The sequence below is a fragment of the Salmo salar genome, chromosome 01, assembly GCF_965601325.2.
Source record: "Salmo salar chromosome 01, fSalSal1, whole genome shotgun sequence".
In the NCBI taxonomy this organism is placed as follows: Eukaryota; Metazoa; Chordata; class Actinopteri; order Salmoniformes; family Salmonidae; genus Salmo; species Salmo salar.
Window position 1 is genome coordinate 168,359,867 of NC_138291.1, and position 13,827 is coordinate 168,373,693.

A 13,827-nucleotide genomic window follows, 5' to 3' on the forward strand; every position below is an offset into this window, starting at 1 on the left:
CTAAAATGAATTACTAACCTTTGATCTTCATCAGATGACACTCCCAGTACTCAATGTTACAAAATACATGTATGTTTTGTTCGATAAAGTTAATATTTATATCGATAAACCCCATTTTACATTGGCGCGTGATGTTCAGAAAATGTATTCCCACCAAAACTTCTGTTGAATGAGCACATCAATTTACAAAAATACTCATTATAAACGTTGATAAAATTTACAACAGTTATTGAAAGAATTATACATATACTACTACTCAGTGCAACCGCTGTGTCAGATTTTAAAATAGCTTTTCGGAGAAAGCACATTTTTCAATATTCTGAGTACAGAGCTCAACCATCAAAGCAAGCTATACAGATACCAGCAAAGTTCTGGAGTCAACTAAACTCAGAATTAGTATTTTAAATCTTCCCTTACCTTTGCTGATCTTGGTCGGAATGCACTACCAGGACTCCTACTTCCAAAATAAATGTTATTTTTGTTCAAAATACTCCATATTTATGTCCAAATACCTCCGTTTGTTCGTGCGTCCAGATCACTATCCAAAGGCATAACGCGTGAGTGTAAAACAAGAGACAAAAAGTCAAATGGTTCCATTACCGTTCATAGAAACATGTCAAACGATGTTTACAATCAATCCTTAGGGTCTTTTTAACATAAAACCTCGATAATATTCCAACCGGACAATAGCGTATTCATTACAGACGAAAAAGGAGCGGCGCGCCAAACGTGCCTGCACAGTAAACAACTCACTGGTCCCAGGCAGTCCACTGATAGATTGAGCTGCTATTTTCTGCCCAGTAACAGGAGCTGCATGAAACAAGTTTCTAAAGGCTGTTGACAGCCAATGGAAGCCTTAGGAAGTGCAAAATGACCCCACAGACACTGTAGTTTGAACAGGGATTAGATGGAACTACAAATCACTTCCTGGTTGGATTTTTTTCTCAGGTTTTTGCCTGCCATATGAGTTCTGTTATACTCACAGACATCATTCAAACAGTTTTAGAAACTTCAGTGTTTTCTATGCAAATCTACTATTAATATGCATATCTTAGTTTCTGGGAGTGAGTAGGAGGCCGTTTACTCTGGGCACGTCAGTTATCCAAGCGACTCAATACTGCCACCATCCATAAAAAGTTAAAGATTAAATGCATTATTGGGATTAAAAAGTCCCATAACACGGGGTGGACCCCTTTCCCACTGGGTAGCACAAAGCAAAATTTTTAAGGGCCATTGCAGTAATAATGGCGCTGACTAGGTGAACGTTCCCACTGTTCTTAGTGCCGGTCTGTTTTAGTTTGAATGTGCAATGTAACAAATAATGCCGTGAAAAATGCCCCTTAGACATGAATTCGGAGGGCAGAAATGATTAAATATTAGAGCATTAGACCTCTCACTAAAGGCGTCAGTCAAAATATATACTTAAATCCGAGCTGGATTGATCTACCATTTCTATCATTGGCTGCTGTAATCGATGGGGGCTCAGGGCGGTACCATTTAGCTGATCTGATGAAGGTGCACATGGCTCAGATTCAAACTTTGAAGACCGAGATCAAGTACTTGAAGGCAGAGCAGCAGAAAGAGTAACATTATCTGAGGGCAGAGATAGGGGCGAAAGCTGATGCATTGGCGGAGAATGGCGCGTTGAAGAGGGCAAGGAACAAGATGGAGTCACAATCCATGCCAGGCACACCTGTGAGCTCTGAAACTCCATTTCCGACAGGCAGAGTCAACATACCTGGCGTGTTAGTCACGTTGTCGGTTCACCCTGACATTTCCATTCCTCTTCTGACAACAGAACTTGACCAACTGCTCACCAGGCACAGCAAGGGCTCTTGCGGACCGTTTTGCTATTCCAAGGATGTGTAACCGAAGAGATGCCATGAATGGACACAGAATACCAACTGGGATGGACCAGTGAACCTCCAGGTCTTCATCATTAATATTGTCTCAGAAGTTTCTGTCCATGACTGATGCAACCTGAAAAAGAATCAAAGACGGGGTTAATGAGTACTTGAGGTCACCGAGAAAGTCTGGACATGGCCTGATCTTCCTTATGTAAGGAATTAGGCACTTTCCTACGTTTACTACAGTTTGTAGTGTAGGCTGTGTTTACTTGTCAGACTGCACAGTTGCCTAATAAGCCGCCTGCATTTGTTTATCTTCAAAATGCTTTATCCAAATGTTTAAAGTGCGTGTAGACGACCTCATGCAACCGCAAAATGTCAGATAAAGCATGTACTGTACTGTATTTCTTCATCAGCATATTTATGCTTTTGTTAATAGAAATTATCGTTAACAATGCAGATCTTTATTTCCTTATGGCTCCATAACGAATTACTATGGGAATAAATATCACTGAATGACATATATTGGAACAAAGTAGGCTAATGAAGGTTAACAAGTTGTTGCTTTACTGGAAAATACTCTTTCAAACACAGTCACGTTGTACAGCGCCATTATGGCTATTAGCAGGACAATAGACTTGCCTAGGAGGGTAGGGCTGGGCGGTATACTGTATTTTATGATAGACCGGTATTGATGCAGGGACCGGTTTGCGTTTTTACTTTACCTTCTATACCGGTATTTGAATGTTTGGTTTGTTAAATGTGATATGCTGTGTGTAATGTCAATTTTTATAGTTTAATTCGCACTTTGGGGCATCGCTCTCCGCTCTTTCTCTCCGTGCCACTTTCCACACTGACCTAGCCACGCCCCCTGTCACTGAAGGAGCGCATCTGATGTTCCTCAACCACGAGACACTTGCGTTCAGTCTGCATGGTCAATGTAGCACATGCAACAATGTTGATAATAACAATGCTGTTTTCACTTTGCTTCTTAATATAAATCTACTAGTGTTCTATAATGACACTATCAGTTTGTTTCTTACATCAGCAAACAGCTAGTTTGTCTTTTCTTAGCAAGTTGCCAGGAAACTTGAGACACTAATTGTTAGCCGCTAATAGCTAATGTGCTGAGTAGGAGCAAGCGTAGCGAGCTAATACAGCCTGATAATAGCAGTGACGTTGTAGACCTAAATCAGCATGTTGTTTGTGCAACAGTATCTTCTAAATCTAAGCGGAATATGCAAAGCAAGAATATGTTAGCTACATGACGTAGCTAAGAGAGAACATGAAATGTAGCCAAAGCTTATAGGGTCCCCTAGGAGAAACTTATAAACACTAGTTCGTACCCTGTCACAATAACTCCCTGCCATTTTAATTTGTTGTCATCTCAAACAACACTGTACATAGAATAACTATCTTCAAAGTAATGACTCGGGACGTCGGAATTGAAATGAAAGCTTCTTTTAGTAATACTACTTGTTCACGTCACATTTAACAACTTTAGATTCTACAAAACAATAAGAAAGTTGCTAGCAAGAGTCAGGATAATCACTTGTCACTTGTACGTAACTGGCGCGTTCTCTCTCTACTTCCTGTCGCAAGGCATTCTGGAACTTGCAGTCAAAAGCGTAATCCAATACAACAAAATATGCATGTAGTCCTCTCAATCTCCAACACACGAATTCTAATACAATTACATATGTAAATAACTGTAAAGAAAATATCTTTAGATACAGCTCCATGAATTAACTGTTAACATTTAACTCTGTAACCCATTAAAGTTACAACACTGTATTCAAAGTGCCCACTATTATATTCTAACTATAGAATTAGAATAGTCATTCTATTTCCATGATTCCAACAGTTTTGCTCTAATTCGCAAGTCAAATCGCAATTGCAACATTTGGTTAAATAAATGCTAGATTATTTGCCAATATAGTGCAGTCAGTCCTACGTGGCAGTGTGGGAATTCTCAGTTGAGCAGTGGTGTAAAAATACTTGGAAGTACTACTGAAGTATTTTTTTTGGTATCTGAACTTTACTATTTTTTTTACTTGTGAACTTTTACTTTTACTTCACCACATTCCTAAGGAAAATACTGTACTTTTTACACCATACATTTTCACTGAGACTTAAAAGTACTCGTAACATTTTGAATGCTTTGCAGGACAGGAAAATGGTCCAGTTCACGCACTTATCAAGAGAACATCCCTGGTCATCTACTGCCTCTGATCTGGAGGACTCACTAAGCACAAATGCTTTGTTTGTAAATTCTCTGAGTGTTCTGTGCCCCTGGCTAGCTGTAAATATAAAGAAAATGGTGCCATCTGGTTTGATTAATATAAGGAATTTGAAATTAATTAAACTTTTGCTTTTTCCACCACTGCAATTGATTGCGGAAAATGCAGGAATGATAAGTGTTGATTTGTTTTGGTTGAATTGAACAGTATAAAACAGAATGGAGAAAGACCCATTGAAATCACTTAGAATGTATGTGTTGTCACCCTAGGATCACTCATGATTCATCAAAAACTAAAAATACCTTATTTAATATTTTTATATACAGTGGGGGGAAAAAGTATTTGATCCCCTGCTGATTTTGCACGTTTGCCCACTTACAAAGAAATGATCGGTCTATAATTTTAATAGTAGGTTTATTTGAACAGTGAGCGACAAGAATAACAACAAAAAAATCCAGAAAAATGCATGTCAATAATGTTATAAATTGATTTGCATTTTAATGAGGGAAATAAGTATTTGACCCCTCTGCAAAACATGACTTAGTACTTGGTGGCAAAACCCTTGCTGGCAATCACAGAGGTCAGATGTTTCTTGTAGTTGGCCACCAGGTTTGCACACATCTCAGGAGGGATTTTGTCCCACTCCTCTTTGCAGATCTTCTCCAAGTCATTAAGGTTTCGAGGCTGACGTTTGGCAACTCGAACCTTCAGCTCCCTCCACAGATTTTCTATGGGATTAAGGTCTGGAGACTGGCTAGGCCACTCCAGGACCTTAATGTGTTTCTTCTTGAGCCACTCCTTTGTTGCCTTGGCCGTGTGTTTTGGGTCATTGTCATGCTGGAATACCCATCCACGACCCATTTTCAATGCTCTGGCTGAGGGAAGGAGGTTCTCACCCAAGATTTGACGGTACATGGCCCCGTCCATCGTCCCTTTGATGTGGTGAAGTTGTCCTGTCCCCTTAGCAGAAAAACACCCCCAAAGCATAATGCTTCCACCTCCATGTTTGACGGTGGAGATGGTGTTCTTGGGGTCATAGGCAGCATTCCTCCTCCTCCAAACATGGCGATTTGATGTCAAAGAGCTCCATTTTGGTCTCATCTGACCACAACACTTTCACCAGTTGTCCTCTGAATCATTCAGATGTTCATTGGCAAACTTCAGACGAGCATGTATATGTGCTTTGTTGAGCAGGGGGACCTTGCGGGCGCTGCAGGATTTCAGTCCTTCACGGCGTAGTGTGTTACCAATTGTTTTCTTGGTGACTATGGTCCCAGCTGCCTTGAGATCATTGACAAGATCCTCCCGTGTACTTCTGGGCTGATTTCTCACCGTTCTCATGATCATTGCAACTCCACGAGGTGAGATCTTGCATGGAGCCCCAGGCCGAGGGAGATTGACAGTTCTTTTGTGTTTCTTCCATTTGCGAATAATCGCACCAAATGTTGTCACCTTCTCACCAAGCTGCTTGGCGATGGTCTTGTAGCCCATTCCAGCATTGTGTAGGTCTACAACTTGTCCCTGACATCCTTGGAGAGCTCTTTGGTCTTGGCCATGTTGGAGAGTTTGGAATCTGATTGATTGCTTCTGTGGACAGGTCTTTTTTACAGGTAACAAGCTGCGGTTAGGAGCACTCCCTTTATGAGTGTGCTCTTAATCTCAGCTCCTTACCTGTATAAAAGACACCTGGGAGCCAGAAATCTTTCTGATTGAGAGGGGGTCAGATACTTATTTCCCTCATTAAAATGCAAATCAATTTTATAAAATTTGACATGCGTTTTTGTTGTTATTCTGTCTCTCACTGTTCAAATAAACCTACCATTAAAATTATAGACTGATCCTTTCTTTGTCAGTGGGCAAATGTACAAAATCAGCAGGGGATCAAATACTTTTTCCCCCCACTGTGTGTGTATATCTATCTTCAAATGTATTTCTTACTTAGGTTGGATATACCACAACCGGCTGTGATGGGTTGCAATTTCAGTTTAATCTTCCAGAAAAGACAGAACAAATAATACCACAAATATTGTGGTTAAACTCATACTAGGGCTGGGCGATATATCGATATAAAAAATATATCGATATATTTAAAATGTGATATGAAATTAGACCATTTTGCATATATCGATATATTTCAAATTTGCGCTTGGATCCTTGCTCCAAGCAAGCTGCAGACCCGGAGCGCTCTGCGCTTCTCCCCGCCCCTCTTTCATGCACACAGGGCGGAGGGGCAGGAACACACTTCAACAAACATGGAGGAAGCAACAGCGTCTGCGGAGCGTTTTGAGGAGGAATTGGTTAGTAAAAGAAAAAGCATTGGCTCAGTAATTTGGAGATGGTTCGGATTCAAAGTATCAGATGAGCAACAAAATCACGTTATATGTAGGCAGTGCCATAAAAAAGTTACAGCCAGGGGTGGAAGCACTACAAATCTTTTTCACCACCTAAAACAGTAGCACAAACTGCAATACGAAGAGTGTGTGAAACTGCGCGCTGCAGAAGCCCCAGCCGCAAGCCGTCGACAACCCGAAAAAGCTCCAGCCCCGAAACAAAGCTCACTGCAAACTTCATTTTCCCGCAGTGTGCCTAATGTCTACCTCAAGACAGCATTACTGTTTATCAAAGTAAAAAAAGAGGGGGAAAATGTTTATTGAGTTGATAGTCTGTTTCTTGTGCAACTGGTTGAGGCTGTTCAGATAAGAAATTGAGTTAACAAAAAGCAAATGGTAATCTCAGGCTGATGTTTAAAAAACATTTTCTCAAACTGAGCACTTTATTTTGTTCTTTATTTATATATAATTGCTGCCCTTACTAGGGTTTGTCATATTTTATTATTTTGTAATGTTCGTTATTTGCATCTGTGTATTTGTTAGAAAGGAGAATAAATCTGTAATTTGATTTTAATAAGCCATTTAAAGTTGTCAAACAAAAAGTTGACTTTTCTCATAAATATATATAATATTTATTTCAGAAAAAGATAGGCCTATTTTATTTTATAGGCTATTTTTGTTTAAGATATTTTTATTTATTTAAATGTGCACCTTATGGAGCTTTGATTTCAAAAAAGGTACTCCTGTTGTTATACAGTGTTTATGTTTACATGTTGTTATTTGAACAGCTGAGCATTTAATCTGAACCAGGTGAAGAGCCCTGTTTATTATTTATTCATTTGATTTTAACTGTTCACTGAAATAGCCGGTTTCAATAAAAACTAGTTGAGACATGTCATATCTGGCTTTGACTTTGACTGAACATTTGCTCTCACTTTGCGGAAAAAATATTGTGATATATATCTTATCGATATTCAGCCTAAATATACTGCTAAAAAAATAAAGTGAACACTTAAACAACACATCCGAGATCTGAATGAAAGAAATAATCTTATTAAATACTTTTTTCTTTACATAGTTGAATGTGCTGACAACAAAATCACACAAAAATAATCAATGGAAATCCAATTTATCAACCCATGGAGGTCTGGATTTGGAGTCACACTCAAAATTAAAGTGGAAAACCATACTACAGGCTGATCCAACTTTGATGTAATGTCCTTAAAACAAGTCAAAATGAGGCTCAGTAGTGTGTGTGTGTGGCCTCCACGTGCCTGTATGACCTCCCTACAACGCCTGGGCATGCTCCTGATGAGGTGGCGGATGGTCTCCTGATGGATCTCCTCCCAGACCTGGACTAAAGCATCTGCCAACTCCTGGACAGTCTGTGGTGCAACGTGGCGTTGGTGGATGGAGCGAGACATGATGTCCCAGATGTGCTCAATTGGATTCAGGTCTGGGGAACGGGCGGGCCAGTCCATAGCATCAATGCCTTCCTCTTGCAGGAACTGCTGACACACTCCAGCCACATGAGGTCTAGCATTGTCTTGCATTAGGAGGAACCCAGGGCCAACCGCACCAGCATATGGTCTCACAAGGGGTCTGAAGATCTCATCTCGGTACCTAATGGCAGTCTGGCGAGCACATGGAGGGCTGTGCGGCCCCCCAATGAAATGCCACCCCACACCATGACTGACCCACCGCCAAACCGGTCATGCTGGAGGATGTGGCAGGCAGCAGAACGTTCTCCACGGCGTCTTCAGACGCTGTCACGTCTGTCACGTGCTCAGTGTGAACCTGCTTTCATCTGTGAAGAGCACAGGGTGCCAGTGGCGAATTTGCCAATCTTGGTGTTCTCTGGCAAATGCCAAACGTCCTGCACGGTGTTGGGCTGTAAGCACAACCCCCACCTGTGGACATCGGGCCCTCATACCACCCTCATGGAGTCTGTTTCTGACCGTTTGAGCAGACACATGCACATTTGTGGCCTGCTGGAGGTCATTTTGCAGGGCTCTGGCAGTGCTTCTCCTGCTCCTCCTTGCACAAAGGCGGAGGTAGTGGTCCTGCTGCTGGGTTGTTGCCCTCCTACGGCCTCCTCCACGTCTCCTGATGTACTGGCCTGTCTCCTGGTAGCGCCTCCATGCTCTGGACACTACGCTGACAGACACAGCAAACCTTCTTGCCACAGCTCGCATTGATGTGCCATCCTGGATGAGCTGCACTACCTGAGCCACTTGTGTGGGTTGTAGACTCCGTCTCATGCTACCACTAGAGTGAAAGCACCGCCAGCATTCAAAAGTGACCAAAACATCAGCCAGGAAGCATAGGAACTGAGAAGTGGTCTGTGGTCACCACCTGCAGAACCACTCCTTTATTGGGGGTGTCTTGCTAATTGCCTATAATTTCCACCTGTTGTCTATTCCATTTGCACAACAGCATGTGAAATGTATTCTCAATCAGTGTTGCTTCTTAAGTGGACAGTTTGATTTCACAAAAGTGTGATTGACTTGGAGTTACATTGTGTTGTTTAAGTGTTCCCTTTATTTTTTTGAGCAGTGTATATCGGGATATGACTTTTGGTCCATATCGCCCAGCCCTATCTCATACCCTAATTGACACTTTTGTAACCTTTAACATGTGGAGGGGGGAGTAATGTTATTATGGATCACATCAAGACTGTGATTGGGAGTCCCATAGGGATGTTTCTCTCCCTCTAAAAACAAATGTTTTGCGCTTTATTCAAATTACAATCGCTCACTCTTTTTTGAAAATGAAATCTCAAATATAATTTATATTCATATATAATCAAGTTGATCCCACAGTCATGTATCCCCGGCACCTACATAAAGCTTATGCTCTTAGTACTGTAGCCTACTCCCGATCGTCACATTGTACAGCGCCATACTTTCCGTTCCATCCTAACGGAAACCCAGAGGATATCTTTTTTCTTGGAATAGAAACGCGAGAATGTTAATCAAATTAAGCAAAATGTGGTAATCAATCTTATATACTATGTTCTTCCAAAAAAGGTTTTAAATTCTTTAGTAATGCCAATATTGAAGACTATCAAATGCTTCTCAAAGATGCCCTCTGGTGGTCAAACTAGCTGACAAATAATGTGCCGTAGAATTCTGCAGCAGCCCTTACAACTTTTAAAGGAGGAACCTCTATATGGTTTGTGGTTGATTTAATCCACATACCTGAGCTTTCAAATAAGGCCACAATATGGAGAGGCAGGTGTGATCACAAAAAAAGGCACGTACTTAAAATGCTGTAGTCAGTGTCCACATACTTTCCCAACGTTTTTATCTACTCCTTTCCTCAACACAACCCATTTAATCTCTCTTGCTCTTTCTCCCCCCCTCACTCCTTAACCCCCTCCCAAAAAACTCTCTCCTACACAGAGGCTATGGGAGTTGGAGACGTCCAGGCTCCTGAACTTGTTTTCTCATGCAGCAAAAGACGCACAGCCGGCTCAGGACCTCAGCTATGTAGAAGAGGACGGCCGGGAAATCGGAGTGTCCAACATCAGCCCCGCAGTGTACGAGGACCGTCTTGGAGTTCCCCTGTCAGAGGTCCTCAAATACCCCTACCTACTGGCATCCCCTGAATTGAGTGAGTACTTTCATTTCAATATAGGTGATGGATTCCCTATAAATGCCCCCAAACCAAATTTAGGAATGAAGCATTCTTGATTAAGTCCTGGACTGTGCTCTTGGTGGCTTTAAATTCATCAGGTGTTCTCTTTTCCAGGTGAAATGTGTGTTGAGGCAATTTGTAAGATGGAGGAATATAACTCCTTCCGGGTGTGTTCTAAAGATCCAGGGATCTACCTCCTCCTCGTCCACCCCAACGAGACGGTAATAACTTACTTGCTGAATTGTTACAAAAAACAAATGTGGACTTTTATGGTTCGATGGTAATAAAACCAAAAATATATACATTTTGTTTATCTAACACGTCTTTATATTTGCTAAAGAGCTTAAGGCTCTGGTCTGTCTGACATGGTCACAAAAGCTTCTCTAAGTCTCTACGGTCATAACTTCTGCTGTTATTTATTCTTTCAGGTTAGGCGGTGGGCAATTGGTGCTGCAAGGTCTTTAGGGAAGGTGGACCGAGACGACTTTTATGACCTTCAGGACATCTTCACCTGCATGTTCTACATTGTCGAGCTGAGAATCCCCCAGAACTTCCCAGACATGGATACCTCCTATGATCCGACAACTAAGATGACCTTGCTGCAACCGCATCTTTACGATTCCAAAAATGCCAAAAACTACTGGTTGGGTATGTTTCTTTGCCCTGTGTTCACATTTGGGGGTCTTCCAGACCTTTCTCCAAGAGTGTATGTATTTTGTGAAACAACTGATAAATGCTCGATGTTAAGTTAACCATTTCTGAAGTGCAAACAACTATTCCAGTTATATGATCCACATCAGTGTTTTATACACTGAAAAAAACATATTAACCTGTTGGGGATAGGGGGCAGTATTTGCACGGCCGGATAAAAAACGTACCTGATTTAATCTGGTTACTACTCCTGCCCAGTAACTAGAATATGCATATAATTGTTTGATTTGGATAGAAAACACCCTGAAGTTTCTAAAACTGTTTGAATGGTGTCTGTGAGTATAACAGAACTCATTTGGCAGGCCAAAACCTGAGAAGATTCCAAACAGGATCGCTCTCTCTGACCATTTCATGGCCTTCTTGATCATCTCTAACCAAAACAGGGGATCTCTGGCATAACGTGACATTTTCTAACGCCCCCATAGGCTCTCAGAAGGCGCCAGAAAGATGAATGGTGGCTTTGCAGGCCCTGGCTGAAAAACATTAGCCCATTTTGATAGTGGTCGATCAGAGTACAATGAGACTGAGGCGCGTGCACGAGGCGACCCCATGTCTTTGAACTAAAACAGGGTTTCCCTGTCGGCATAGTATCGCTTTTTTACGAGAAAAATTGCATAAAAATTGATTTTAAACAGCGGTTGACATGCTTCGAAGTACGGTAATGGAATATTTAGAATTGTTTTGTCACGAAACGCGTCGGGCGCGTCACCCTTCTTTACCCTTCGGATAGTGTCTTGAACGCACGAACAAAACGCCGCTATTTGGATATAACTGTGGATTATTTGGGACCAAACCAACATTTGTTATTGAAGTAGAAGTCCTGGGAGTGCATTCTGACGAAGAACAGCAAAGGTAATCAAACTTTTCTAATAGTAAATCGGAGTTTGGTGACTACCACACTTGGTGGGTGTCAAAATAGCTAGCCTGTGATGGCCGGGCTATCTACTCAGAATATTGCAAAATGTGCTTTCACCGAAAAGCTATTTTAAAATCGGACATAGCGAGTGCATAAAGGAGTTCTGTATCTATAATTCTTAAAATAATTATGTGTTTTGTGAACGTTTATCATGAGTAATTTAGTAAATTCACCGGAAGTGTTCGGTGGGAATGCTAGTCACATGTTAGTCACATACTAATGTAAAAAGCTGTTTTTTGATATAAATATGAACTTGATTGAACAAAACATGCATGTATTGTATAACATAATGTCCTAGGATTGTCATCTGATGAAGATCATCAAAGGTTAGTGCTGCATTTAGCTGTGGTTTGGGTTTATGTGACATTATATGCTAGCTTGAAAAATGGGTGTCTGATTATTTCTGGCTTGGTACTCTGCTGACATAATCTAATGTTTTGCTTTCGTTGTAAAGCCTTTTTGCAATCGGACAGTGTGGTTAGATTAACGAGAGTCTTGTCTTTGAAATGGTGTAAAATAGTCATATGTTTTAGAAATTGAAGTAATAGCATTTCTAAGGTATTTGAATATCGCTCCACGGGATTACACTGGCTGTTGAGTAGGTGGGACGCAAGCGTCCCACTGGCCCAGAGGTTAACGCAAAAGATTTTACTATTACAGTTCATATAAGGAATCAGTCAATTGAAATAAATAAATTAGGCCTTACTCTATGAATTTCACATGACTGGGAATACAGATATCCATCTGTTGGTCTCAGATACCTTTAAAAAAAAGTAGGGGTGTGGATCAGAATCATTCAGTATCTGGTGTGACCACCATTTGCCTCAAGCAGCGCGACACATCTCCTTCGAGTAGTGGATCAGGCTGTTGATTATGCCCTGTGGAATGTTGTCCCCCCCTCTTCAGTGGCTGTGTGAAGTTGATGGATATTGGTGGCAACTGGAACACGTCATACACGTTGATCCAGAACATCCCAAACATGCTTGATGGGTGACATGTCTGAGTATGCAGGCCATGGAAGAATTGGGACATTTTCAGCTTTCAGGAATTGTGTTTCAGATCCTTGCGACATGGGGGCTGTGCATTATCATGCTGAAACATGAGGTGATGGCGGCGGATGAATGGCACGACAATGGGCCACAGGATTTCATCACGGTATCTCTGTTCAGTCAAATTGCCATACCATAACCCCACCGCAACTATGAGGCACTCTGCTTACAATGTTGACATCAGCAAACCGCTCACTCACATGATGCCTTTGACGCTGTCTGCCACCTGCCCGGTATAATTTAAACTTCCATGAGAAGGTTTCTGACAGTTTGTGCAGAAATTCTTTGTTTGTGCAAACCCACAGTTTCGTCATGAAAAGCCAACTGACATTTACTCCTGAGGTGCTGACCTGTTGCACTCTCGACAACTACTGTGATTATTATTTGACCATGCTGGTCATTTATGAACATTCGAACATCTTGGCTATGTGCTGTTATAATCTCCACCCGGCACAGCCAGAAGAGGACTGGCCACCCCTCATAGCCTGGTTCCTCTCTAGGTTTCTTCCTAGGTTTTGGCCTTTCTAGGGAGTTTTTCCTAGCCACCGTGCTTCTACACCTGCATTGCTTGCTGTTTGGGGTTTTAGGCTGGGTTTCTGTACAGCACTTTGAGATATCAGCTGATGTAAGAAGGGCTATATAAATACATTAGATTTGATCAGCTGTCCGGGTGGCTGGTCTCAGACGATCCCGCAGGTGAAGAAGTCAGATGTGGAGGTCCTGGGCTGGCGCGGTTACATTTGGTCTGCGGCTGTGAGGCTGGTTGAACCTACTGCCAAAGTCTCTAAAACTCAGATTATTGCATGGTGTGCTTTCACTGTAAAGCTTTTTTGAAATCTGACTCAGCGGTTGCATTAAGGAGAAGTTTATCTTTAACGGGATCGAAAGCATACCATGCGATTGTTAGGTCAGCGCCTTGTCACAAAAAAACACAGCCATTTTCCAGCCAAAGAGAGGAGTCACAAAAAGCAGAAATGGAGAACATTAATCACTAACCTTTGATCAGATGGCACTCATAGGACTTAATGTTACACAATACATGCATGTTTTGTTCGATGAAGTTCATATTTATATCCAAATATCTGTTTACATCGG

The 13,827-nt window shown here is 41.6% G+C and overlaps 1 protein-coding gene across 3 annotated transcripts in view; it reads left to right on the forward strand.

Moving 5' to 3' along the window:
- The window catches only part of setx (senataxin), a 68,833-nt gene that overhangs the window by 9,375 nt on the left and 45,631 nt on the right, over positions 1–13,827 (forward strand). For 2 of the 3 annotated variants that reach the window (XM_045693042.2, XM_082956169.1), the window contains exons 3-5: positions 9,822–10,032; positions 10,171–10,277; positions 10,485–10,704. In XM_045693042.2, coding sequence (XP_045548998.2) covers positions 9,822–10,032; positions 10,171–10,277; positions 10,485–10,704 — 538 coding nt within the window. The remainder of the gene's footprint in view (positions 1–9,821; positions 10,033–10,170; positions 10,278–10,484; positions 10,705–13,827) is intronic. The other variant, XM_082956171.1, reaches the window with a different exon arrangement.